This window comes from Pogona vitticeps, chromosome 1 (genome assembly GCF_051106095.1).
Source record: "Pogona vitticeps strain Pit_001003342236 chromosome 1, PviZW2.1, whole genome shotgun sequence".
Taxonomy (NCBI): Eukaryota; Metazoa; Chordata; class Lepidosauria; order Squamata; family Agamidae; genus Pogona; species Pogona vitticeps.
Window position 1 is genome coordinate 47,127,443 of NC_135783.1, and position 25,107 is coordinate 47,152,549.

General features: G+C 41.2%; 1 protein-coding gene across 14 annotated transcripts in view; it reads right to left on the reverse strand.

The window, feature by feature from the left end:
• Positions 1-25,107, reverse strand: part of SLC29A1 (solute carrier family 29 member 1 (Augustine blood group)) — a 94,495-nt gene that overhangs the window by 19,533 nt on the left and 49,855 nt on the right. For 12 of the 14 annotated variants that reach the window (XM_020785071.3, XM_072991727.2, XM_072991716.2 and 9 more), the window contains 2 exons: positions 2,767-2,868; positions 459-540 (listed from right to left, as the gene is read on the reverse strand). In XM_020785071.3, coding sequence (XP_020640730.3) covers positions 459-540; positions 2,767-2,792 — 108 coding nt within the window. In that variant the 5' untranslated portion in view covers positions 2,793-2,868. Of the gene's footprint in view, positions 1-458; positions 541-2,766; positions 2,869-8,969; positions 9,109-20,991; positions 21,106-25,107 lie in introns of those variants that run through there. The other 2 variants (XM_072991748.2, XM_072991757.2) reach the window with 2 other exon arrangements.

Consider the following 25,107-nt stretch of genomic DNA (forward strand, 5'->3'; position numbering starts at 1 on the left):
CTCTCTGTTTATTTTCCTGTCTATTTCATTAGCAGACAGAAAAATAGGCAAGCATCCTGCCCGCAGCTGCAGCATAACCTGGTGGCACACCCTTCCCTATACTAGGTTAAGTCAGATTGAACTTTTTGTGCAGCAGCAGTCCTTCAATAATTCCTTCAGACTTCAGCTGTACTGCAAGCAGCATTTTTATTCCCTCTCAGGATTACGTCATTGACCATATTTGGACAGGGAGAAGGGGGACAATATTATACCCAGTCTCCCCATTCTAGGGGGCACAGAGTAGTCAGTACAGGCAAAATTCAGCTTTGTTTCTCAAAGCACAATTCAGTTCCTATTGTGGCATGTTAGGAAACTTTGTGCATCACTTATTTAGGCCAATTCCTTGCTTATGTGAAGAAGGCCTCCAGTACCCTACATGTCTCCAGTGTACAAATGGCTCATATCTCCACCAAACTTACCAGTGTAGCTGTCATGAAAAAATTCCATGGCAAGAGTGTCCCAAGGCCAAGAATGAAGAAGATCAGCCAAACAGCTTTATAGCTGGGGGATGGGGAGAAAAGCATTTAAAATGATTGCAAACCAACTTTTGTAAGGCTCACATTTTTACATTTCTCATTATAAACATGATATAAACATTATAAACATGTTGCTTCTAAACACTATGACACTTTCAGATTTGGGGCAGAACTCTCAACTTCTGGCTCTGTAGCCAGATGCTGTACCTAAATTAGAGATGGGGGTATTCATATGTGAATGTCCCCATGCAGTTAAGAGTTAACGAAGTTTTCTAATCCTAATTTGCAGCTTGAAACTCCTTTTCACTATAATTACCAGAATCCTACAGCCTGTATAGCCACTTCAGCAAGTTGTGCTGACTTCCAGCCTTCAAGAAATATTTGGATATAGTTTCTCTTGTATGGAAAACCAGCCAAAGGAGAGATCCATCAGCGTGTGTGCTATCAATCCTTAAACATGCTCTTCAGGCTTTAGATAATCTTGGAACTACTGAAGAAGCAACTTGTGAGCTCCCATTAGATTGCCGGGATCTTTCATAAAATGCCCCTTGGTGATACCTTCCTGTGTTACATCCTCATTGCCACTAGCAAACTTACCTGAGCCATGCAAGGTGATGGGTCTGGAAGAATTTCCTACCAGTGCCCTGACACAATGTTCTGGGGCAATGTGAAATATTTAGAGCTTGGAAATTCAGTAACCACGCTGGTCAGAGAATTCTGGACATTTTAATCCCCCAAAGGTCCAATTTGCAAATTAGAATGAGGAAATTAGAATGGCAGTAGCTCCTGGCCCCACTTGTCTCCTGCTCACTGGAATTCCAGAAAAGATACTCTTTTTAAGGATAGCTTAAAGCAAGTGTTTAAAGTGAGCTTTGTAAGGGCTGTGGGAATCCAGCAGTTACTCACTGTTGCCATCTGATGGTGCCTAGTATTCAGTAAGCAGAACCATAGACTCTTGGAACTGCAGAGCAGGAAGAGTCTCCAAAGGTCATTATGTCCAGTCCCTCTGCTTAAAAGTGTCCCGTGAAAGAGAACCTACCACCCTCCAAGCAGTTGATTCCATTGTCAAATGGCTGTCACTCTGTTAGGAAATTCTTCCTGCTGTTTAAGTAAAAGCTCCTCCTTTCTTGTAGCTTGAATCCATTAACTTTGGCCCTGTCCTCTGGAGCTCAACAAAACAAGACTGCAAAAGTGTGCTGCTTATATACCGCCCTATAGTGCTTCAAGAACTCTCTGGGCAGTTTACAAGTTAATTATGCAAGCTACACATTGCCTCCCCAGCAAGCTGGGTATTCATTTTACCGACCTTGGAAGGATAGAAGGCTGAGTCAACCTTGAGCCAGCTACCGGGGATTGAACCCCAGGTCATGAGCAGAGTTTTGGCTGCAGTAAAGTGGTTTTAACCACTGCGCCACGAGGCTCCATCTTCCACATGACAACCCTTCAAATACTTGAAGATGGCTATCATATCACCTCTCAGCCTTCTCTTCTCCAGGCTAAACATGCCAGGTTCCCACAACCTTTTCTCACTGGGCTTTGTTTCCACACCTACTCCAAGTCTGGTAGACCTCTTTTGGACAGGTTCCAGCTCTTGATATACTTCTTAAACTGTGGTGCCCAGAACTGGACATTTCCCCCAAAATAAGACAGGGTCTTATATTAATTTTTGCTCTTAAAAACACATTAGGGCTTATTTTCTAAAGATGTTTTATTTTATTTTTTTCATGTACAACAATGTACATTTATTCAAATACAGTCATGTCATCTTCTTCTGCTTGCTGCATAATGGTGGAGGGCAGGGTTTCACTTAACTGCGGCTTATTTGGGGGGTAGGGCTTATATTATGAGCATCCTCAAAAATTCTACTAGGGCTTATTTTCAGGTTAGGTCTTATTTTTGGGAAAACAGGGTACTACTCTAGAGGAGATCTGATGAAAGCAGAACAGAGTGGTGCTATTATTTCCTTTGACCAAGACATACTTCTGTTGATACACCCTAATGTAGCATTCTCTGTTTGTGTTGGTTCATGCTTAGATTGTGACCAACTAAGACCTGTAGATCCTTTTCACATATTCTACTGTTAAGCCAACTGTCACCCATCCTGAATTTGTGCACCTGATTTTTCCTGTGTAACTACAGAGCTTTAGATTTTTCCCTGTTGAAAGTCAATTCAGAGGAAATGCATGCATTTGCCTCTGCCCATACAAGGAGGTAACATCTGCCTTTCTGTTCCGTTTTGCCCCAGACATACCTGTCAGGAGGGCTACTGCCTGTCATTATGGCACTTCGGGCAAGAGTGCAGGAGGCTCTTGTGTTTGGCAAATTTTCACTGTTTCACTTCACTTCTGGGCCCCTGCAAAGTCACAGGAAAGAAAACTCAGTTAATATGGAGCAAAAAAACTGTCCAGGAACAATGAAGAGCAATGGAGGGTGTTTACACATACAAGAAATAAATAAGGATGTTGAAACAAACAGGATCAAGAAATTCTCACTGAAGAAATTGTACATAACGGCTATATATGTAGTTTTCTAATAAAGTAAGTGCTCATTTCAGGTTTTTTAGGTGATTCTAATCTTAATGATCACAAGAAGCTTTATTATGCTGCTCCCCTGATGACTTTTTTTGTGAAACACACACAGTAATAAATGAGTGCTGTTTGTATTTTTAAACTGGCATTTGCTGATGAGTATTAGCAGGGTTTTGCTGTGAACCCAACCCTTTAACCTTTTACCGGTAAGTTTCTTCTCATGACCAGAGAGGGATCTAATCCACACGTACTTGCATAAAATCCACAGAACAGACAGCTGTTGGTCTCTTATTAACTGAGGGAAAATCCTACATCCCTTCCCAGTACCTGCCATCCCACTTCTCACATGCTTGCCCCACTGATCAAAGGCTCAGCATTGAATCAATAATGGAAACTCTAATGCCAAGAAAGCTCTCAGCAAATATAACAAGGGAGATGTTAAGTGAGTAGAACCAAGACTAGGAAACCCGGAGCAGAGGAGCCAACACAAAGAATTGCAATTTGTGCTCAGACTTTCAAAGACAGTAGAAGTCAAATAGAAATGGAGGAACAAAGTGGAGTGAAACCAACATCTGGCACAATAGAGGCTGGGAGAACAAACAAGATTGAGCAGGTACACAGATAAGTACCCTGTCCCACCCTTGCACTGTTTCTTTGCTGGAAATATTATAGAAATTCCTTATGAACCATATCCAAAGGCTTGGTCAGGTGATAACTTTCATTAGTCAATTCAAGTCAATTCTGACATATGACGACCCCTTTCAGAGTTTTTTCAGGTAGAGTATACAGTACTCAGAAATGGTTTACTCCCTTCTTCTGGGGGCACCCTGAGACTGTGCAACTTGCGCACAACTACATAGCCTGGCTTTTCTCACAGGAGGCACAGTGGGAAATTGAATTCCCAACTTCTGGCTCTGTAGCCAGATATCTAAATTAGAGATGGGGGCATTCATATTCATATACGAATATCCCCACGCAGCTAGTGTGAGCAAAGGTCCAGCCCCTGGGGCCAGACCGTCCACTCACATGTCCGCTGGCAGCCCCACTCATCCTTTCAGTTGCTCCCAAGTGCCATTCTCTTCCCGGTTGGCTAGCCGCTCCTGGCAGGGGGTGGGGGAGGAGGATGAATCTCTCTGCAAGACTGCCAAGCAACGCGACTGGAAGGAAGAGAAGGGCTGGTCCGGGCCCAGGGGCCAGACTCTAATTAACTCCAGCTGCATGGGGATCTGGCTGCAGAACCAGACGTTGGGAGTTCGATTCCCCATGGTGTCTCCTATGAAAAGAGCCAGGATGTGTAGGCATGGGCAAGCTGCACAGTCCCACGGCACCTCAGAAGTAAACCACTTCTGAGTATACTTTACCTGGAAAACCCTGAAAAAGGTTGTCATAAGTTGAGTTTATGACTTGATGGCATGCAGTTATTACTACCTTCATTAAACCACTAAAATCTCATACATAGAGCTCCACCCAATTTTTTGTGAGGTAGGCATTACAAACCTGGGCTGCGGTATGCGTACAGAAAGAAACAACAGTTCCAAGATCCATGGCCCAATATACAGGCCAGGTTTCTGGTTTAAAAAGAAGTTCCAAAATGGGAGCTTTGAAATCTATTCAAAGATGGCAGACTTCAGATTTCAATTCTGGCAGGTGTTAATTAGAATACCTCAAATTTGTTAGACAAAGAGTTGTCAGTCACTTAGTACCCCCCGCCCCAAATCTTGATATCTAAATGCAGAATTCTTTTTGTTTGGGAGACAGAGGAGCATGGAAACGTGACAAATCCAGTATCAGCAAAGTTGAGATAACATTTAGCTTACACTAAGCCAGTAGCCCCCCCCCCCATGTGATGGACTGACTGAAGAGGCCTAGGTTCAAATCCCTGCTCTGCCATGGACACTCACTGGGGGGGGGGGGGTGCAACTGGTAAAACCACTCCTTAAATATCTCACTTGAAAGTCATATTGGTATTATAAGCCACCTCTGACTTGATGGTACATAATAACAACACCAGAAGAACATTTGCAGCCAAAGTAAAAGTATTACTGAGTAACTAGAGAAAGATGTTGTCCTGAGTTGGTAGTGCTGCTTGAGCAAATGTTAAAAACTGGCCTCTATGTATGAGGCTTTAATAATCTAATCACGTTATCACCTACCCTTGACTTTGGATGGTCTACAAGGCCCTGATGGCCCTTTTCAATCTTATCTGAGCCATTTGTAAATGTGAATCTGGATACTCACTGCCATTATTAGCTACAACTCCACAACAGCTAAAGCCTGTAGATACCTCAGCTTAATTGCACACTCTTCCATAAGCTAAAAGAAATCCAAAAGCAGGAGACATGGTATTTTATAGTACTTTTAATTTTTGCTCCCAACTAGATAGGGCTGTTTTCTCCTCAGCTTAGTGTGATTCATTATTAAAGCTTTGTGCCTATATTATATAACTTTTAATCTACTTTATCATACGTTTGAGATGTGAACATCATCTATAGCAAAAATGAGAGACTGGGATTTAGAATCGGAGAATCATTGGCTTGGAAGTGTGATTTTGCATTGGGGAACTGATAACATTAACAGTTTTCCAGTTCTTTTGTTTGTGTATTCCTTCCATCCTTCATTTGGCTGCTGCCTGTGGTTCCCCACACATTTCTTCTCTTTCCTATCCCATAAAATTCTGCATATTTCATGTGTGACAGAAAATGCCAAAACCACAATTCCCTTGTACTGGCTATAGTTAATATGGAAATTCCATTTTGGTAACAACACATTTCAACTCATTTCAAAATCTGAAGGATTTTTTTAAAAAACCTTAAATTTATATGCTATCCATATAAATTTATATGCTATCCATATCTTGATATTTTTAAAAATATCTCTCATGGTCTATGCTTCAGATTTTATATACTCATACACCGTGACTTTCTCTAGTTCTTCCATGAATTGTGTAATTTATACTTCTCTTATTACGGTATTTTTACTACACAATCTGCTTTATATTATTTATGTCACTATTATCAACATATAGGGCCCTATGTGAAGTTGTGAACACTTCCCCTTCTGTTGGAAGAATACCCTGCCTCTTTTGAATCAAGATGATTCAAATTCTGATCAGTTTTTTCCCTAAAGTTCTTCCTGACCACCCACCAACTTGAGTGGAAGAAACAAGTTGGCTGCCTCTTTAGAGCAAAACATTTAATGTGCTGATCATAAGAGAGTCTACTTCATCTCCACTAATGCAACCACACCATTGGTTCCTTCTCACATTAAGTAAGTGAATCCCTTTTAAGTTATAGGTAGCCCTGCTCTACTGTTTCTTTTTTCTGCCAGGAAAACAGGATATCACTCCAACACAAACATCTCTCTCCCTCCACTCTATTTTAGGAAAAAGTGTTATTTTATACACGGAAAAATATGGTATATTTATATTATTTACAAATATTTAAAAACTATTGATCTCAAGATTTCAAAATGCTGCATTCCATTTTAGGAACCTCATAGAAAGGCACAGGATGCAGTACAATGGCCAAACTTGGATCAGAGGTCATTAGACACCGGTTGAGACATAGGTCAGCTCTGATGCTACCAAAAAGTCTCCATTGTATATACCATCTATGTATTTCTTGGCATATATAAACTCTGAAAACAATGGATGAGAACCAGCTTTCCTGCCTCAAAAATACAGGCACAGCATTTCTGTGAGGGCATGTTCACGGCAAGGAAATTTAACTAATATTTATGAAGGGTCACAACAGGGACATGTTACCATTTTTCAAGCAAGAAAATCCCAAAATTTATAGTCCAAAATTAAGATCTCGATCTCTCCCACATACACACATACACACAAAAGGGGGGGGGAGCAATTGCTAGATTTGGATTTATATCATAGCTCAGTGGTTTAGGTATCTGACTGCGACGCCAGAGGTTGGGTATTTGATTCCCCACTGTGCCTCCTTGAGAGGAGTTGGCTTGTTGATCCATAGGGTCCCTTCCAGCCCTGCAGTTCTATTACTACATTTTTATCTGGCAGTAATACCACTAGGTATTACTATTGATTTGGCTTCATCTTGTGGGCAGGCTACATTTTACTCCCAATTCTCTGATGGGGTTTTAACACCTTTCTGTGTAACTCCCCACCCGCAATAGGAACTTTGAGTTTCAAAAGAAGGGTGGGGGGTGGTGGAATGCTGAATACCTGGCAGCTCTTTGTTTAATGACTTGGGAGACAGAATCCAACCAGCAGCCATGAGGTGGGATCTGAAACCCACATTCCTGACCTGTGTTTGCAGCCTGCTATTTCTAAGTTATCTTTAAGAAACAGACCTGCCACAAACATCTGCCATGACTTTGGGACTTTCATATGTTTTTTCAACACTATCCACAGTTTATTGTTGCAAAGCTAGCAACTGCAATTTTGGGCGGAGGTGGAGTTAAATAAAGGTATCATCTTTTCTAGATTTCCGAAGCCTAACATAAATATGTAAATGACCTCTAAATTCACTCTGCCTGCCTATAATAGTTCCCTTCCTTCATGACATTCCAGTGCATCTTTCCTCAATCAATTCTCTCTCATCCTATGTTTTTCCAGAAGCCATTATTACTATTATTTTTATTTCAAAAAGAAAACAACAACATGCCATCATAACCTTAACACAGACAGCAATTCAAAATGCAGATGAGAGGTACTCCTCTCTTGCCTCAAAATAAGAGGATTCAAGCCAAGCAGAATGGAAACTGAGACTTAATATAATCTCTGGCCCTATTGACCCTTGCCCTAGGCAGATACAGCAATCTTTCCCTCTTCAGACCAGAGGGCAGTATAACGTGTTAGATTTAGCAGTGTGTTTCAAATTCCACAGATAAGGCCAAGTGCAATTAATTTAATTTTTTAAGCAACTCACTTGATCTGTTGTAGTTTTAGAAGAGCTAGATTTGTTAGTCTGTGTAAGCATAAACTGTGGTACCTTAAAGATATTTTTTAAAATATAACACATTAAAATATAACAATTAGTCTTTGAAGTGTCACAACATTTTTGTACTTTTAAATTTTTCTTTTGTTTTTCCTTGATCCATTAGGGCCCGCATTAGGCATTTATCTGAAAATCTGTTTGAAAATTGATTAGCTGCAGCTCTAGTGAATTTCAGTTCATCATGCAATTCCAGACACAGTTCTGGAATATGTGATTAGAGTATGTATGAGCAAAGTGCAACACAAAAAGTAAATAATGGCCATATATTTGTGGGATTTAAATTAATGGTTAAATGGGAGTTCAAAAAGGCCTCACTTTCTGAAGAGTTTTTCTTTAGTAATCAATTGTATATGTGTGTGCGTACACACACACACGTGCCATGTGCACATTGAATGTGATATGAGAGAGAGAGAGAGAGAGAACACATGTGTAGGAGACTTGTTTTTAACCTAGAAAAAGAAAAGAATCAGGTCCTATCTTAGATTATCTCACCCCTACAGATGGGTCTGCACTTGATGTAGCCAAAACCAGCAGTTTTGACATTTTGTAGACATGATTGCAGAAAAACCCTGAACTATCTTTTTCTCTCCTAGAGTGTTTTGCACTCATTATTAAGTCCCACGGTGTCTAAAGAGGTGCATGTGGATGCACATACACATGCAATGCACATGCATTGAAGGGCGTGCACTAGAACTGCCTTCTTCCAGTGTCACTTTCAACAGTAAAAGCAACAATCTAAAGATGGAGATGGGTCAGCCTGAATAACCTCTCCATGTAAGCCAAAGCCGCTTATCCAGGATGGGATTTTTCTGTATCTGAATAGGGCTTCTGCCACTGAGAAAATTCTGTGAAAGGCTCATCTTACACCCTTGTAAACAATGCCACACTGGTGTTAATCACCAACCCTCCCTCAACAATGCCACAACCCCAGCACCAAGGGAAGAAAACCCCACACATACCTGAGTGTACACAGCTGATAGCTTCTCAGGTTTGCAAGCCTAGTCCTGTAGTGAGAGCCACCTATTTGAAGGGAGCAGAATGGTGTCTGCCTGTCATCCGCCCCCTTATGGGCACTGGGGTGTGTGTGTTAGGACCATGTCAGAATCCCAGAGAGACAGAGTTGATTCAGGCGTCTGCGGTCTCAGTTGTGCTTGGTGCCACATCTGGTGGGTGGCTTGAGGTCACTTCTGAGGTAAGGAAATAATTTTCCAGATGAGGCTGGAACATCCGCAGTGAAAACAGAGTCTGCCAATTTAGGAGTATGTGGGAATAGAGGAGGCTTGGTTTGTCAAGAAAAATAAGCATGGCAGGAGGACAGCTGTGGTTCTGTCCACTCTATTTCTATCACAGAGGAGAGAAGCCACATTTCCTGCAATACATGCAGAAGCTACCTTCACGGACCACAGTTCCTTGAATTCCTCAGCCAGCACAGCTACTGACCAGGCCTGGTGGGGAATTCTAAGAACAGTAGTGCAGAAAGGGAACAACTTTAACCTTTGGGTTGCTCTGACATCACAAATGCCAGTCCCCTTCCAGGAATGCTTCCACGCACCCCTAGGGCGAACAGTTGTCTCTCCCAGATGCCAACTATACTGTCAATAAGAATCTTCCTGAAGAAGGGGCTGGCATGATACTAATAAAAAAAATGGGGCATGAATAAAATAGAATACAATAGTATATGGATCCCTAGTAAAAGTCCATGAATAATAGCTTCCAAAACCCTCGGCTACCACCAGTTATCTTGGCTGTGGCTACTGTGAGTCCAAAACATCCGGAGGACCAAAGGTCACGAACCACTGTTCTAACAGGCTTAGAAAGGACTTGCAAAATAATGGGCTATAATAAAGAGAGAGCTGATAGAACGGATAGGCATAAAAACCTGAGAAGCTTGAGAAACTATTCCATGCATGGGAAGAGACATGGAAGAAGAGTAAGGGGCATTTGCTCCAGACTGAAAAAAAAAAAAAATAAAGTAAGAAGGAAAAAAGGAAGAAGTAGAAATAGATGGGTAAGAGACACATGAAGTCTAAGTGCTTTGTTCAACTAATCCTAAATGTGTGCTCATTTAGTAACTTTGTTTATTGTAGTGTTGCTGGTTAGAGACATTTGCTTAATACATATTTCCTGGTTTTTGTTCTTGCTTTTTTCCCAGTGGGCACAACACTGTGTACTTTGGAATAAACTGAGTCATGTGGCAAAAGCAACCAGGAGGAAAAGATGGGTCATATCCACCATGGCTGGTTTCCACAGTCATCCATCCTTTCAAAAAAAAAAAAAAAAAAAAAAAAAAAAAAAAAAAAAAGCAAAAGCACTAGATTCTAGGTTAGAGCCCACAGAAATTTGTCACTGAGTGTTATAGACGGTTTTAATTTTCATTTTTCCATTCTGAGTTAAAGAGCCTGTTTTGCAGCTTTGTTGATATCTTTGTTAAACCCTTAAAAGAAATGTGTATCTATTCTATTTTTCTTGCTTGCCAAGAAACTTATGGTAGTTTGGCAATTCAAAACCATTTCCAGGAATAGCCACCAGGAAACCAGAGCTGTAATTTGTGAAAGATCCTGATTCTCATACTATACAGTGGTGCCTCACAAGATGTACTATTATTTTCATGCAAACACACCTCCAAAGATAATGGCTTTGTGCTGCCTACATCAGGGTAGCCATACCAACATGTGGTCCTCCAGATGTTGTTTCTTTGCAATTGCCATGATACCTAGGCCACCCATTAGGAATGATGGGAGGTGCAGTTCAGAACCATATGGTTGGGGCACATATTCCCTAACTATTATCTAAAGTCTGAACTGGCTCTTAATCCCCCAAAATTAGACAGGGTCTTCTATTAATTTTTGCTCCAAAAATGCATTAGGGCTTATTTTCAGGGGATTTTTTTTCATGTACAACAATCTACATTTATTTGAATACAGTCATGTCATCTTCTTCTGGTTGCTGCACAATGGTGGAGGGCGGGGTTTCATTTAATTGGGGCTTATTTTTGGGGTAGGGCTTGTACTATAAGCATCCTGAAAAATCATACTAGGTCTTATTTTCAGGTTAGGTCTTACAGTGGACCCTTGACTTACAGAATTAATCCATATTGGAACGGTGGCTGCAGGTCAAAAAGTCTGTAGGTCCAGGCTCCATTGACCTACAATGCATTGAAACCGATTAATCCGTAACCGGCTGTTTTTGTTCCATTTTGCTTTTTTCCTGGTCTGTAGGTCCATTCTCCAGCTGCAAGTCAAACCTAAATTTTGCGGCCAGAGAAGTCTGTAACTCGAAAAGTCTGTAAGTGGTGCCGTCTGTAAGTCGAGGGTCCACTGTATTTTCAGGGAAACAGGGTAGTTCTATCTAGGGTTTAGTTCTCTAGATATTATTTCATAAATTTCTGTCTGCCCCTCCTCAATCACATACTGTACTCTGATATATCTCATCCCTTTTCTTATGCTAACATACTTCAAGCTATACAGTGTATTGCAAAAGGCAAAATATAATAATTGCAACAATCAGGCATCTGGATCGTGATCTGACCAATGTATGAGTGTAACAGGCTGCCACCACAACTACTAGGAATGCTCCTCTTCTTTCTGCAACACAGACCATCACAGGAAGCACTTCAAAATGCAGGTCTCTGAGAAGGAAGCCTCCCTTGCACTTAATCAATGGAGGATCCAAGACAGGAATATTATTAAATCAAGATTAAAATTATGATTAAAATTACTACTCAGCAAGCATTTTATTAAAATTCTACTGTAAATAAAAATCTATTTTTTGTTATTTTCGATATAAATTGGATTTGTGATTTAAATCAATTTGACTTAAATCCACACTTTGCTTCTGCATTTTGGTCTCTCTGTATATACAAAAACATACATAAATATACACACATACATGCATAAACACACACATACAGAAGCACACAAACGTGGTAATAAGAATCAACAACAGAATAAGAATAGTGATAGAGCATCCTAAACATTTTATATTTTCAACACAGCAACCAGAGGAACTGCATAAGATTATCAGTTACAACCTAAGATTTTCCAGAATAAAGAAGAAAGAATGATTACCCCTTGCATTCTCTGCAGTCTTAGGACAAACAGGGCAACCTCTATGAAAAGAGAGAGAGAGAGAGAGAGAGAGAGAGAGAAGAAGAAGAAGAAGAAGAACATAAATCAGACATCAGAAATTGCAATTCACAGAAACCTGTCTCAAACCACTTCAATTTACCAGGATACTCTTCACAAAATATGAAAGCTGCTATTCTAGAGAAGAAAAACTACAGAACAAGAATCTAGTAGAAAACAGCCGAGATAAAATATATGCACATGCTGCACACCCATATCAATGGATTAACTATCAGTCCAGGTTTCTTAAGTACGAACTGTAATAATTAGGTTGTCATCTATTGTTATTTCCCTTCACAGACCCATATTTTCATAACAAGGCTCAAAGGTAAAGTCTGTCATTCTCTGTGTTACCACACTGTCCTCTATTATTTCCTTTACTGCTTGCAATTAGTCTCTAAAGTGCCACAATATCGTTTTTTTTTTTTTGCTTTTGTTTTGTTTTCTGCTTCTTGTTGGAATGTTAATAGAATCAGACTTCAAAAGAACTGAATACCAGAGGCCATAAGATGTGAAATGCAACTAAACACCACTGTCTCTTAAGAGCTTTTCATGAAGTTTCTGCATTCTAACTCATATGTCTGAAGTAGTAAATGATGTTCCACAAAAACTTAAATTACAATATAGCACTTAGTCTTTAAAGAGCCAATGTCTTTTTCTGCTTTTGTTTTGTTTTGTGTTTCTTGCTGAAACTTTATTTTAATAGTTGATGTGCTGAATATAAATACATACGAAAGAGTTGAGGCTCCTTAAAGGCTAATTGATTTATTTCAGTTTGAGCTTTCATGGACAAATTAACTGGAATCAACTGTGATCCATGAAAGTTCAAACTGAAGGAAATCAAGGTGCTACTAACATTGCTAAAAATTCCAAGGTTACTCTATTTGGAACTTTGTCCTGCCAGGTGATACCAAAAATGCGTCAGAGACAATGCATATGGAACATGTTCAGCTTCCTCTCCTGCCGTGCACAAAGGGTTCAGGACTCACTGCCGTACAGGAGTGTACTCAGGACACAGGCTCTATAGACCTGGATCTTGGTATATGCTGTCAGCTTCTTATTAAGCCATACTCTGTGAGTCTAGAGAACATGGTAGCTGCTTTGCCAATGCATTTAGCATTTATTCAGCTCGACATCTAGGGAGAGAGTGTCAGAGATCATCGAGCCAAGGTACATGAAGTCATGAACAACCTCCAATTCTTGTGTAGAGATGGTAATAGAGGGAGGTGAGTCTACACCCTGGCCCATGACTTGTGTTTTCTTCAGGCTGATTGTTTATCCAAAGTCTTGGAAGGCCTTACTAAAACGATTCATAAGTTATTGGAGCTCTTCAGCAGAGTGGGCAACAACAGCTGCATCATCGGCGAAGAGGAAGTCCCGCAAACATTTCATCTTGACTTTGGTCTTCGCTCTCAATCTAAAGAGATTAAAGAGCTTTCCATCTGATCTAGTTCGGAGACCAGACACCTGTTGCAGTTCCAAAGGCATACTTCAGCATGACAGCAAAAAAGATCCCAAACAGGGTCGGCATGAGGACACAGCCCTGTTTTGCTGTGCTTTGGATGTCAAAGGGATCTGGTATTGAGCCATCAAAAACGACAGTGCCCTTCATTTCCTCATGAAAGGACCAGATGATGTTAAAGAGTCAAGGTGGACATCCAATCTTGGGAAGGATTTTTAAAAGGCTTTCCCTGTTAACCAAGTCAAAGGCCTTTGTAAGATCTATGAAGGCCACAAAGAGTGGCTGTCGTTGTTCCCTACATTTCTCCTGCAACTGTCTGAGGGAAAATACCATGTCAATGGTGGATCTATTAGCTCAAAATTCACACTGTGATTCTGGATAGACTCTGTCTGCAAGCACCTGGAGCCTCTTCAGTACAACACTTTAGAACACTTGAAATAACCAGTATGCATGTGTACTGTACATTATCTTTTGACAAGATCAACTGCCAAAACACAGAATACTTAGCTTGCATTACAATCCTATGCACACTTACTGGGAGTAAGCTCCACCAAAAATGACATTTACTTCCAAATAAGCATATCTAAGATTGCAGTATTAATGAGATTAATTTTGTGCCATTTTAAAGCACTTCATCTATTGTGAAATAGAGATTGTTCATTTTCAGGATCTCCTTCTCTGCACACACCAAGTTGCAACCTCATTGTTGCATAGCATAATATGAAATAAGAGTAGGTAATGTGGTTTGGCAATATCTTTGGCAGTATGAAGACCATTAAAATACCACAGATGTTTGCAAACAATCATGTTCTCCAGAATACTTCATATTGCTGAGACGTACACAAAACATAAGGGATGAGGGTGGTGACAGAGTACACAATCAGTTACTACCCTCATCTGTGTGTGTGTTTAGTCGTTTAGTCGTGTCCGACTCTTCGTGACCCCATGGACCAGAGCACGCCAGGCCCTCCTGTCTTCTACTGCCTCCCGGAGTTGTGTCAGGTTCATGTTGGTTGCTTCGCAGACACTGTCCAGCCATCTCATCCTCGGTCGTCCCCTTCTCCTCTTGCCATCATACCTTCCTAACATCAAGGTTTTTTCCAAGGACTCTTTTCTTCTCATGAGATGGCCAAAGTACTGGAGCCTCACCTTCAGGATCTGTCCTTCCAGTGAGCACTCAGGGTTGATTTCCTTCAGAACTGATAGGTTTGTTCTCCTTGCAGTCCAGGGGATTCTCAAGAGCCTCCTCCAGCACCACAATTCAAAGGCATCAATTCTTCGGCGGTCTGCTTTCTTTATGGTCCAGCTCTCACTTCCATACATCACGACAGGAAAAACCATAGCTTTGACTATTCGGACTTTTGTTGGCAAGGTGATGTCTCTGCTTTTTAAGATGCTGTCAAGGTTTGTCATTGCTTTCCTCCCAAGAAGCAGGCGTCTTTTAATTTTGGGGCTGCTGTCTCCATCTGCAGTGATCAGGGGAGAACTGGTAGAACTGGTGCGAACCTGCTGAATCCCACCACTGAACTTGGCCATGCAGGACAGCCATGACCCAGTTAAATCAGGGGTGGGCAAAGTGCAGCTCCCAAGGTTGTATCTGGTGACTCCCAGCTCTCCCTTTCTTTTGGGCTTGTTTGTGTGCAAATTGCCATTCTTGGAAGCCTCCAGGGACAAGCTGTCTTTTAGAAGAGGTAGTCATGTTACTTTATGCTAGCAAAACAGGCAAAAACAAGACAAAAATAAAGAAGACAAAAACATTGTGGCACCTTAAAGATTGTCATATTTTAATGTGAGCTTTCATGGATAAGACCACTACCAAAGATGTGAGGAAGTGGACTTGTCTATGAAAGCTCACATTAAAATATAGGTTAGTCTTTAAGGTGCTGCAGCATTGTTGTCTTCTTTATTTTTGTTTTGCTTATGTACTCCAGGAACCAGTTATTATGTGCCCTCAAGTCAGAAATGATCTATAGCAACCCTAATAAGGTTTTCAAGGTAAACGAGACATTTAGGGAGTGGTTTTACCACTTTCCTTCCCCCAGTAAGTTTTCATAGATGAGCCAAGGAATTTAATCCTGATCTCTTGATTCCTACTCCATTTCTCTTTCTACACCACAGAAGCACTAATGCTCCCTCTTAAATATTTGCAAGTCCAGCTCCCCTCCCACATTTAACACCAAAAATACCATACATTCAAAGCTAGATATTTTGCATTAGCACTTTTTTGAAGCTAACTGCTTGTTTTGTTTTGCGCATGTTTTCTGCAATTTTCAGTGCTTTGTCCAACTCTCAGAGGGTCCTGGGGAGGCAGAAAATTTGACCCCTTTTCAAGATGCTGTCAAGATTTGTCATCGCTTTCCTCCCAAGAAGAAGGCGCCTTTTGATTTCAGGGCTGCTGTCTCCATCTGCAGTGATCATGGAGCCCAGGAAGATAAAATTTGGCACTGCCTCCATATCTTCCCCTTCTATTTCCCAGGAGGTGATGGGACCAGTGGCCATGATCTTAGTTTTTTTGATGTTGAGTTTCAGACCGTTTTTTGCACTCTCCTCTTTCACTCTCATTACAAGGTTCTTTAATTCCTCCTCACTTTCTGCCATCAGAGTGGTATCATCTGCATATCGGAGGTTGTTGATATTTCTTCCGGCAATCTTAATTCCGGCTTGGGTTTCTTCCAGTCCAGCCTTCCGCATGATGCATTCTGCATATAAGTCAAATAAGCCGGGGGACAATATACAGCCTTGTCGTAATCCTTTCCCAATTTTCAACCACTCAGTTGTTCCATGACCAGTTCTAACTGTTGCTTCCTGTCCCACATATAGGTTTCTCAGGAGACAGATAAAGTGGTCAGGCACTCCCATTTCTTTAAGAACTTGCCATAGTTTGCTGTGGTCCACACAGTCAAAGGCTTTCGCATAGTCAATGAAGCAGAAGTAGATATTTTTCTGGAACTCTCTGGCTTTCTCCATAATCCAGCGCAAGTTAGCAATTTGGTCTCGAGTTCCTCTGCCTCTTCGGAATCCAGCTTGTACTTCTGGGAGTTCTCGGTCCACATACTGCTGAAGCCTACCTTGGAGGATTTTGAGCATAACCTTGCTAGCGTGCGAAATGAGTGCAATTGGAGCATTCTTTGGCACTGCCTTTCTTTGGGATTGGGATGTAGACTGATCTTTTCCAATCCTCTGGCCACTGTTGAGTTTTCCAAACTTGCTGGCATATTGAATGTAGCACCTTAACAGCATCATCTTTCAAGATTTTAAATAGTTCAACTGGAATGCCATCACCTCCACTGGCCTTGTTGTTAGCCAGGCTTTCTAAGGCCCACTTGACTTCGCTCTCCAGGATTTCTGGCTCAAGGTCAGCAACTACATTGTCTGGGTTGTCCAGGATATCCAAATCTTTCTGATATAATTCCTCTGTGTATTCTTGCCACCTCTTCTTGACGTCTTCTGCTTCTGTTAGGTCCCTTCCATTTTTGTCTTTTATCATGTTCATCTTTGCGCAAAACGTTCCTCTAATATCTCCAATTTTCCTGAACAGATCTCTGGTCTTTCCTTTTCTGTTATCTTCCTCTATTTCTTTGCATTGTTCATTTAAGAAGGCCCTCTTGTCTCTCCTTGCTATTCTTTGGAAGTCTGCATTCAAGTTTCTGTAACTTTCCCTATCTCCCTTGCATTTTGCTTCCCTTCTCCTCTCTGCTATTTCTAAGGCCTTGTTGGACAGCCACTTTGCTTTCTTGTATTTCCTTTTCTTTGGGATGGTTTTCGTTGCTGCCTCCTGGACAATGTTACGAGCCTCTATCCAAAGTTCTTCAGGCACTCTGTCCACCAAATCTAGTTCCTTAAATCTGTTCTTTACTTCCACTGTGTATTCATAAGGGATTTGGTTTAGATTATACCTGAGTGGCCCAGTGGTTTTTCCTAATCTCTTCAGTCTAAGCTTGAATTTTGCTATGAGAAGCTGATGATCAGAACCGCAGTCAGCTCCAGGTCTTGTTTTTGCTGACTGTATAGAGCTTCTCCATCTTTGGCTGCAGAGAATATAATCAATCTGATTTCGATATTGCCCATCTGGTGATTTCCATGTATAGAGTCGCCTCTTGTGTTGTTGGAAAAGAGTGTTTGTGATGACCAGCTTATTCTCTTGACAAAACTCTATTAGCCTTTGTCCTGCTTCATTCTGAACTCCAAGGCCAAACTTCCCTGTTGTTCCTTTTATCTCTTGGCTCCCTACTTTAGCATTCCAGTCCCCTAGAATGAGAAGAACATATTTCTTTGGTGTCAGTTCTAGAAGGTGTTGTAAATCTTCATAGAATTGTTCAATTTCAGTCTCCTCAGCAATGCTCGTTGGTGCATAAACTTGGATTATTGTGATGTTGAATGGTCTGCCTTGGATTCGTATTGACATCATTCTATCACTTTTGAGATTGTATCCCATTACAGCTTTTCCCACTCTTTTGTTGACTATGAGGGCTACTCCATTCCTTCTACGGGATTCTTGCCCACAATAGTAGATATGATAATCATCTGAGCTGAATTCGCCCATTCCTGTCCATTTTAGTTCACTGATGCCCAGGATGTCGATGTTTATTCTTGCCATCTCCTGTTTGACCACCTCCAGCTTCCCAATGTTCATAGATCTTACATTCCAGGTTCCTATGCAGTATTCTTCTTTGCAGCATTGGATTTTCCTTTCACTTCCAGGCACGTCCACAGCTGAGCGTCCTTTCGGCTTTGGCCCAACCACTTCATTAGCTCTGGAGCTACTTGTACTTGTCCTCCACTCTTCCTCAGTAGCATGTTGGACGCCTTCCGACCTGAGGAGCCCATCTTCCAGCGTCATATCTTTTAGCCTTTTGTTTCTGATCATGGGGCGTTCTTGGCAAAGATACTGGAGTGGCTTGCCATTTCCTACTCCAGGTGGATTGTGTTTAGTCGGAACTCTCCACTATGTCCTGTCCGTCTTGGGTGTCCCTGCACGGCATAGCCCATAGCTTCTCTGAGCTACTCAAGCCCCTTCGCCACGACAAGGCAGCAATCCATGAAGGAGGACCCTCATCTATTCCATTTTAATTCTGGAAAACCCAAAATCTTGCACACCTTTGTAGAAGTTAGACCCTCTGATGTATATCATCTTACAATTGGTTTTTGGCTTTTATGGATGTCCAACTGTGTTCTGTTTTGAATTTGCAATTATCAAACAGTTTCTTAACACTTTGAGTTGTTCTGTTCCTCCTTTGTTTGAATCTATCTGAATCCAGAATGTTTCTTAGATTAGGTGTAATCAGTGTTCTGTTTGAACATCAAGAGGATGCCAAAAATGTCCTGGAAATTGTTGGTCTGTTCTTTTTCTTTCTCCCTTCCTTTTTTGCCCTGTTCTTAAACTGGGAAGTTTTTTGTTGCTCCAAAGAACGGGCACGGCTGCCTCATTTCCAACAGTACATAAGTGTATTATTGGAATAAATACTATTGGAGCAGCAGACAAAAAATAACCTGGAAGAAATTTATTCCACAAATGCCGGTTTGCAGCTAAATTTTTCTTCTACTTTATGCTAGGGCTGCAATCCTATAGTCACTGGGTACACCCCTTGAACTATAATTGATCAGAACCCCTCTCCAAGTTCTTACTATGGAGTGTATTTACCATACAGTTTTGCCTCGCTTTACGATTGCCCCGCATTATGACGAAACCGCATTACTGTATGACGATCTTTTTGCGATCATAATTGCGACTGCAAAATGATGATATAAATGGGATTTTTTTGCTTTGTGATGATCGGTTCCCTGCTTTGGGAACTGATTCTTCGCACAATGACATTTTTAAACAGCTGATCGGCTGTTTAAAAATGGCCATTGGGTAAACAAATTGGCTCCCCGCTGTTTTCTGGGACGGATTCCTCGCAAGACAGGCAGCGAAAATGGCTGCCCTATGGAGGATCTTCAATGGACGATGAGTTCTGACCCCATTGGAACACATTGAAGTGGTTTCAATGTGTTTCAATGGGATTTTTTCGCATTACGATGTTTTCGCTTAACGGCGATTTTCTTGGAACGGATTATCATCGTTAAGCGAGGCACCACTGTACTTATTACGGATAGGCAATGGTAACCTTCTGAACGTTGTTTCACTGCAACTACCATAAGCCCTGGGTAGCATTCCTAGAAGTAAGGGATCATGGGAGTCACAGTCCAACATCTAGAGAGCTGCAACTGCTGAGTCTGGTAAGAGAGAGAACCCTGACCTTCAAAGGAGAGATCTGGCCACTCTGTATGGTTAGGACACTAGTGCTATAAAATGGGGAAATGCATGCAGGAGATATGGCAATGGGGAGGAAGGAAAAGAATGTGGAGCTGCAGGAACTATATAGCCTTATTCACTTTCCCTTCACACCAAAGGTGAAATTAGTGCAGGTTTATATGAAAGTCTTCTGAAAGTTTGTTGGGAGGGGGAATAAAACAGAGGAGAATGGCTTCCCAGCACCTCTGCCTTGCTGGCAAGAATGATGAGAGCACCCAAAATATGAACATTCTCCTCTTCCAACCTCTCACCCATAGCACTGTTCTCCATGGGTTTTCAGACACAAAGGGGTTTGTGGACACTATTGCAGGGCTCCTCCAATGTCAGGTTCCACCATGAACAGTCCAGTTTTGATGGGAACAAAAGTCATAAAAAGCACTAAACGTTTACTCACTCGTTACTTTGATACATTCCTTTTGAGATCAAAGTTGGACCATTTTACACCGCTAATTATTTCCATACCCATTTTATAAACATGACTTGCTGGTTCTATCTTTGCTAGATGGGGGTGTTCTAATATCTGAGTTATATCCCTGTAACAATGGTGCAAACGTAGAGCTCGGCAGAGATTATGTTCCTCCAAACAACAGAAAATGCAAGCCCCCAACTATGCACATTTTGAGAAGGCAGCATTCAAAGCACAAAACTACATTTGGACCCCCACCCCGCCCCACAACAGGTCCCACTGTAGCAGAACACCAGTTGAAACTGAATCCCCCTTGGAAGCAATTAGACCAAACCTGCTGCCAATATCCATAAGAACAGTGGGCTGTTTTTACCTTTCTCCAAAGCCTCTGTTAGCATACACAGTTATCCACCAGAGAGAAAATTCAAAACATTTCAACAGCTGAAATAAATTACTAGACTAATGACACCTTCTCATTAACTAAGCAAACAGTAGGGCTTCCATTATGCCTAGCAGCTTTCCAACCAAGTCAACATTGCCATCAATCTTGCACTTCTCAAGAAATTGACTGCTGGGTGAGATCAAACACTCAGATCCCTGACCACATAGATGGAATGGAGGAGTTTGTTTTAGGTTTCTCGTTCCTAAAACATCACCCCTTCTATCCCAGAGGTAACACTGAAAAGAGACCTACCTAGGTCACAGGTTTGAATTCATTAGCCAGAAATCTTGTAGATTGCTAAGAGTTCCAACTTACAACAACACTGTAGCCATCAAACAAACAACCAGTGAGGTATCTCAACCAAACCCCTTGCTGATGACAGTTTGCCTAGGACAGATAATTAACAGAGGCCCCTTGCCCTAGTGAAGATAATGAAGCAAGCAAAAATAAGATGAGGCTTTGCACAGTAACCTTTCTGTAAAGTTGTCTGAAGGAATTATGACCCTAAATGCCTTAAGGGTGCTCACTCAAGATTATTTAGATTTGTTAGCCGCCCAGAGTAGTGACTTCACCACTAGTTGGGTGGGATAAGTCAAATCAGTCCTGTTAAATTCTTTGGCCTCTGTATAAAATCACTATATATGGAGGAGATCAAGGAGGAGCTTGCTATGTCTGCCCCACCTGTCATTTTCCGTATTGCTCTCTGCAAAATGGAGGGATAAAGTTAGCAGCAGATAACCTTTTCTCTTTGTGTAGGTTCCACATGGGAGACAGAACACTGGTTTACTGAGCTTCTAAATTGTGCAGGAGGCCTACAAAAGTACAAGACTGCCTGTTGCACATGATATCCTTTCAGACAATGGGAACAGTAACAGGTGTATATCTGGAGCTACTACATTTCTTGTTGCTATCACCATCCAGATTATTATGCTTATACTGAAGCAGTTCACAAAATCATTTGGCTATATAAAGAGAAACCACAGTTCAGAGTGAGATCACCTGTTTTGCATACTGAAAATCCCAGATTCAATTCCTGGCACTTCTAGGTAGGACTAATAAAGAATACTTCCAGAAACTCTGGAGAGCCAAGTGCCAGTCAGAGTTGACCATACTGAGCTAAGTGGAGCAACAGTATGACATAGAGTAAAGCAGCTTCCTGCATTCCTACTGTCTTCTCAAAGTGCAAGTAACAGCTGTTTAGGTCCCACCGGTGTAACCTGAGAACCTGCCTTCTAAAACTCAGAATACCGTGGATTGAACCTGAAGCTTCCACATGCAACACATGTGTTCTATAAGATAGTTATTGCCCTTTCCCTGTATCAGGATCCTAGAAAGGTTAATAAAAATGGCTGGAAGAAGCAAAGCTGTTGGAAAAGTCATTTATTAGACTATGATTGCCTGAATTGTCATTCTCCTCCCTCACCTCGCCAGGCAGTATGGCCACTACTCATGTTAGCTGGGGGAGAGGGTTCCAGAAATGATGGTTCAAAAAACAACTTCTACACTCCAGCTTTTTCTGTGACAACAACCCAGTCTATGAAATAACCGTTCTGGTGAAGATTCTTGTAGCACAGTGGTTAAAGCACAGTACAGTATTACAGTCAAAACTCTGCTCACATTCAACATTCGATCCTAGCAGATTCTGGCAGTCGGCTCAAGGTTCACTTAGTCTTCAGTAAAATGAGTACCACTTGCTGGGGAATTGGGGGGGGGGAGAATGTGTAGCCTGTAAAATTAAATTGTAAACCACCCAGAGAGTGCTTTTAGCACAATGGGGTGGTATATAAGCAGCATACTTTGCTTTTTTAAAAAAAATCAATGTCACCATCAGCATTATGCAAGACAACAAAACTGCACACTTGGCTTTTCTTGCTGCCATTTACAGGCAATGTGACAGATGTTAGGTTTTTGGCTGTCGCTTTTTGTCTCCTTTTTCTTTTCTAAGAGCATGAAGATTTTTTCCCTTATTATCATTGTGCTTCTGGGATTGCAAGTAGAAGAGAAACAAGATGAATAGTTTTTAAGCAAAGAAACTAATACAGAGGGAGAAGTAGTAATGCTATCTGTATGGGGTAAAATGCAAATATCAGGATTGTCACCAAAGGTTCTGAATATCTTAAGATTGCAAGAAATTAAACTTTCTGGACTTGGGATCTAAATTCAGATCTCATTACTCCCATAAATCCAAAGGAGTGAGTTCATTTCTCCCCAGCTTCAGTTTTACATAGGCAAAATGGGAACCTGCATCATACAAGTTAGGGACACAGAGAAGTGATAGAACACTTTGAAAATTAAAGATGTAAACAGGGCTTTCCTTTACCTGCAAGGAAAAGAATAGTTTGTGTACCCTTGCAGAGAGATTTATGGCTTGAGGAATGGAAATCTAGTAGGGAACATGTGGAAAAAAAATAATGGGAAACAACAATGACATCACTGTGAGGGGCTGCTATAGACCTCAAAGCCAGACTGAACACCTGGAAGCTATCCCTAGATTAGATTACCAAACATTCAGTGAGGTGAAATAAAGGAGTACAGTATTAGGAGTCTTCTACTACCCTCATACCTGTCAGAAGTCCAACTCTACCAAGAATGGAAAGTCCAACAAATTCTTCAGATGTCTTGCTGACCATTACATCTCCCAGGAGGTGAAATATCAAAGGGATCAGCTTTTCTGGACGTGGTCCTTACTCAAAGCAAAAAAGCAAAGTGTGCTGTTTATATGCTGCCCCATAGTACTTCAAGCACTCTCTGGGCGGTTTACAAGTTAATTATGCAGGCTACACATTGCCCCCCCCCAGCAAACTGGGTACTCATTTTACCAACCTTGGAAGGATAGAAGTCTGAGTACTCACAGGGAAGAACAGGTAAATGAGAGAAAACACAGTGGGAACTTGGATTGGAAGTAACCTTGTCCTTTTGAGATTAGTCTTACTGAGGAAAGGAAAAGCTAAGGATAGCAGAAGATGCACTCTGGACTTTAATAACCTTTATCTCAATAAGCATAAAGAAATACTGGATGAGACAACGTAATCAGAAATAAAGAGGAGGAGCTCAGGATTGGTGGAAGTCTATTAAAGACGAGTGGCCAGAACAGATAATTAAATAGCCAACCTCTGAGCATTTACAAAATAAGATGAAAATTACTACGATCCAGCATGGATTCTCCAGAACAAATCATGTCAGGCAAATCTTTCTTTTGACAAGAGTTACAAGATTGGTAGATAAGGGGAATGCTGTGGATTTACATAGCTTTTTAAAGTTCCCATGATACTCTTGTGGCCAAGCTGGTGAAATGTGGGCTATGTTAGATTGGTAGACGGTTGACAAGCTCCTTGGCATATTGGAGAGAAGTCATGTACGATGATACCACAGGCTTCTGTCCTGGGCTCAGTGTTGTTTTACATCTTTATAAATAAATGTGCCTGAAGGAGTAGGGAGGGTGCTCATCAAATCTGTGGCTGACACCAGAGTGGGAGAAGTTGCTAATACTTCAGAATATGAAAAATCAGGATTCATGATGATCTTAACAAGTAATGCAATATAAGTTGAGGAACTGGGCCAAAATCTGCACCCTGAGTTATCAAGAGGAAAAAAGTTATTGTTCTGTATTTAGGCCAGAAAAATCAGATATACAAATATAAGACAGGCAACACTTGACTGGCAGCAACACATGTGAAATCATCTAGATGTTTTACTACGTTACAAACTAAACATGATTCAACCGTGTGATGTGGCAGCAAAAAGTACTATTGCAATGCTAGGTTGCAGCAGCAGATGCATAGTGCGTGAGTCAAAAGAAGTAATGTGTATGTTATATGCTGGCAAGGCAGTTTGATGTATGGTGATACTAACAGGGTTTCCACAGTATGTGAGATATTTAAAGAGTTATTTTATCATTGCCACAGTCACCCAGTGATGGGGTTTGTAGTCCCCTTTGTATATAGCAGAGTTCTGGGTCTTGTTTTGGCAGAGCTTCTCCATCTTCTATGTCTGTCTCCTCCATCTCATCTCCATTCTATCCTTCACAGATTCTCTATCTCCTGATTACACACTCTGTTCAATTTCTGTATCTGCCATCTGGTGGTGTCCACATGTTAAGTAATCTGTTCAGTTGCCTGAAGCATATTATTGCAATGAATAATTGTGGCTTCAAAGAATTCCAGGAATCGTTCCCCTGCTTTGTTTCTGATGCTAGGCCAAATGTGCCAACAACATTTGGTTCTGCTTTGCTTCCTACTTCTGCATTCCAATAATTATGATTACCAGCATGTCATATTTTGACGTGTAACCAAATTCCTACCAGATGATTGCATAAAAGCTTTCAATTTCCTCTTCTTCAGCATCTGTTGCTGGATGGTTGATTGAACA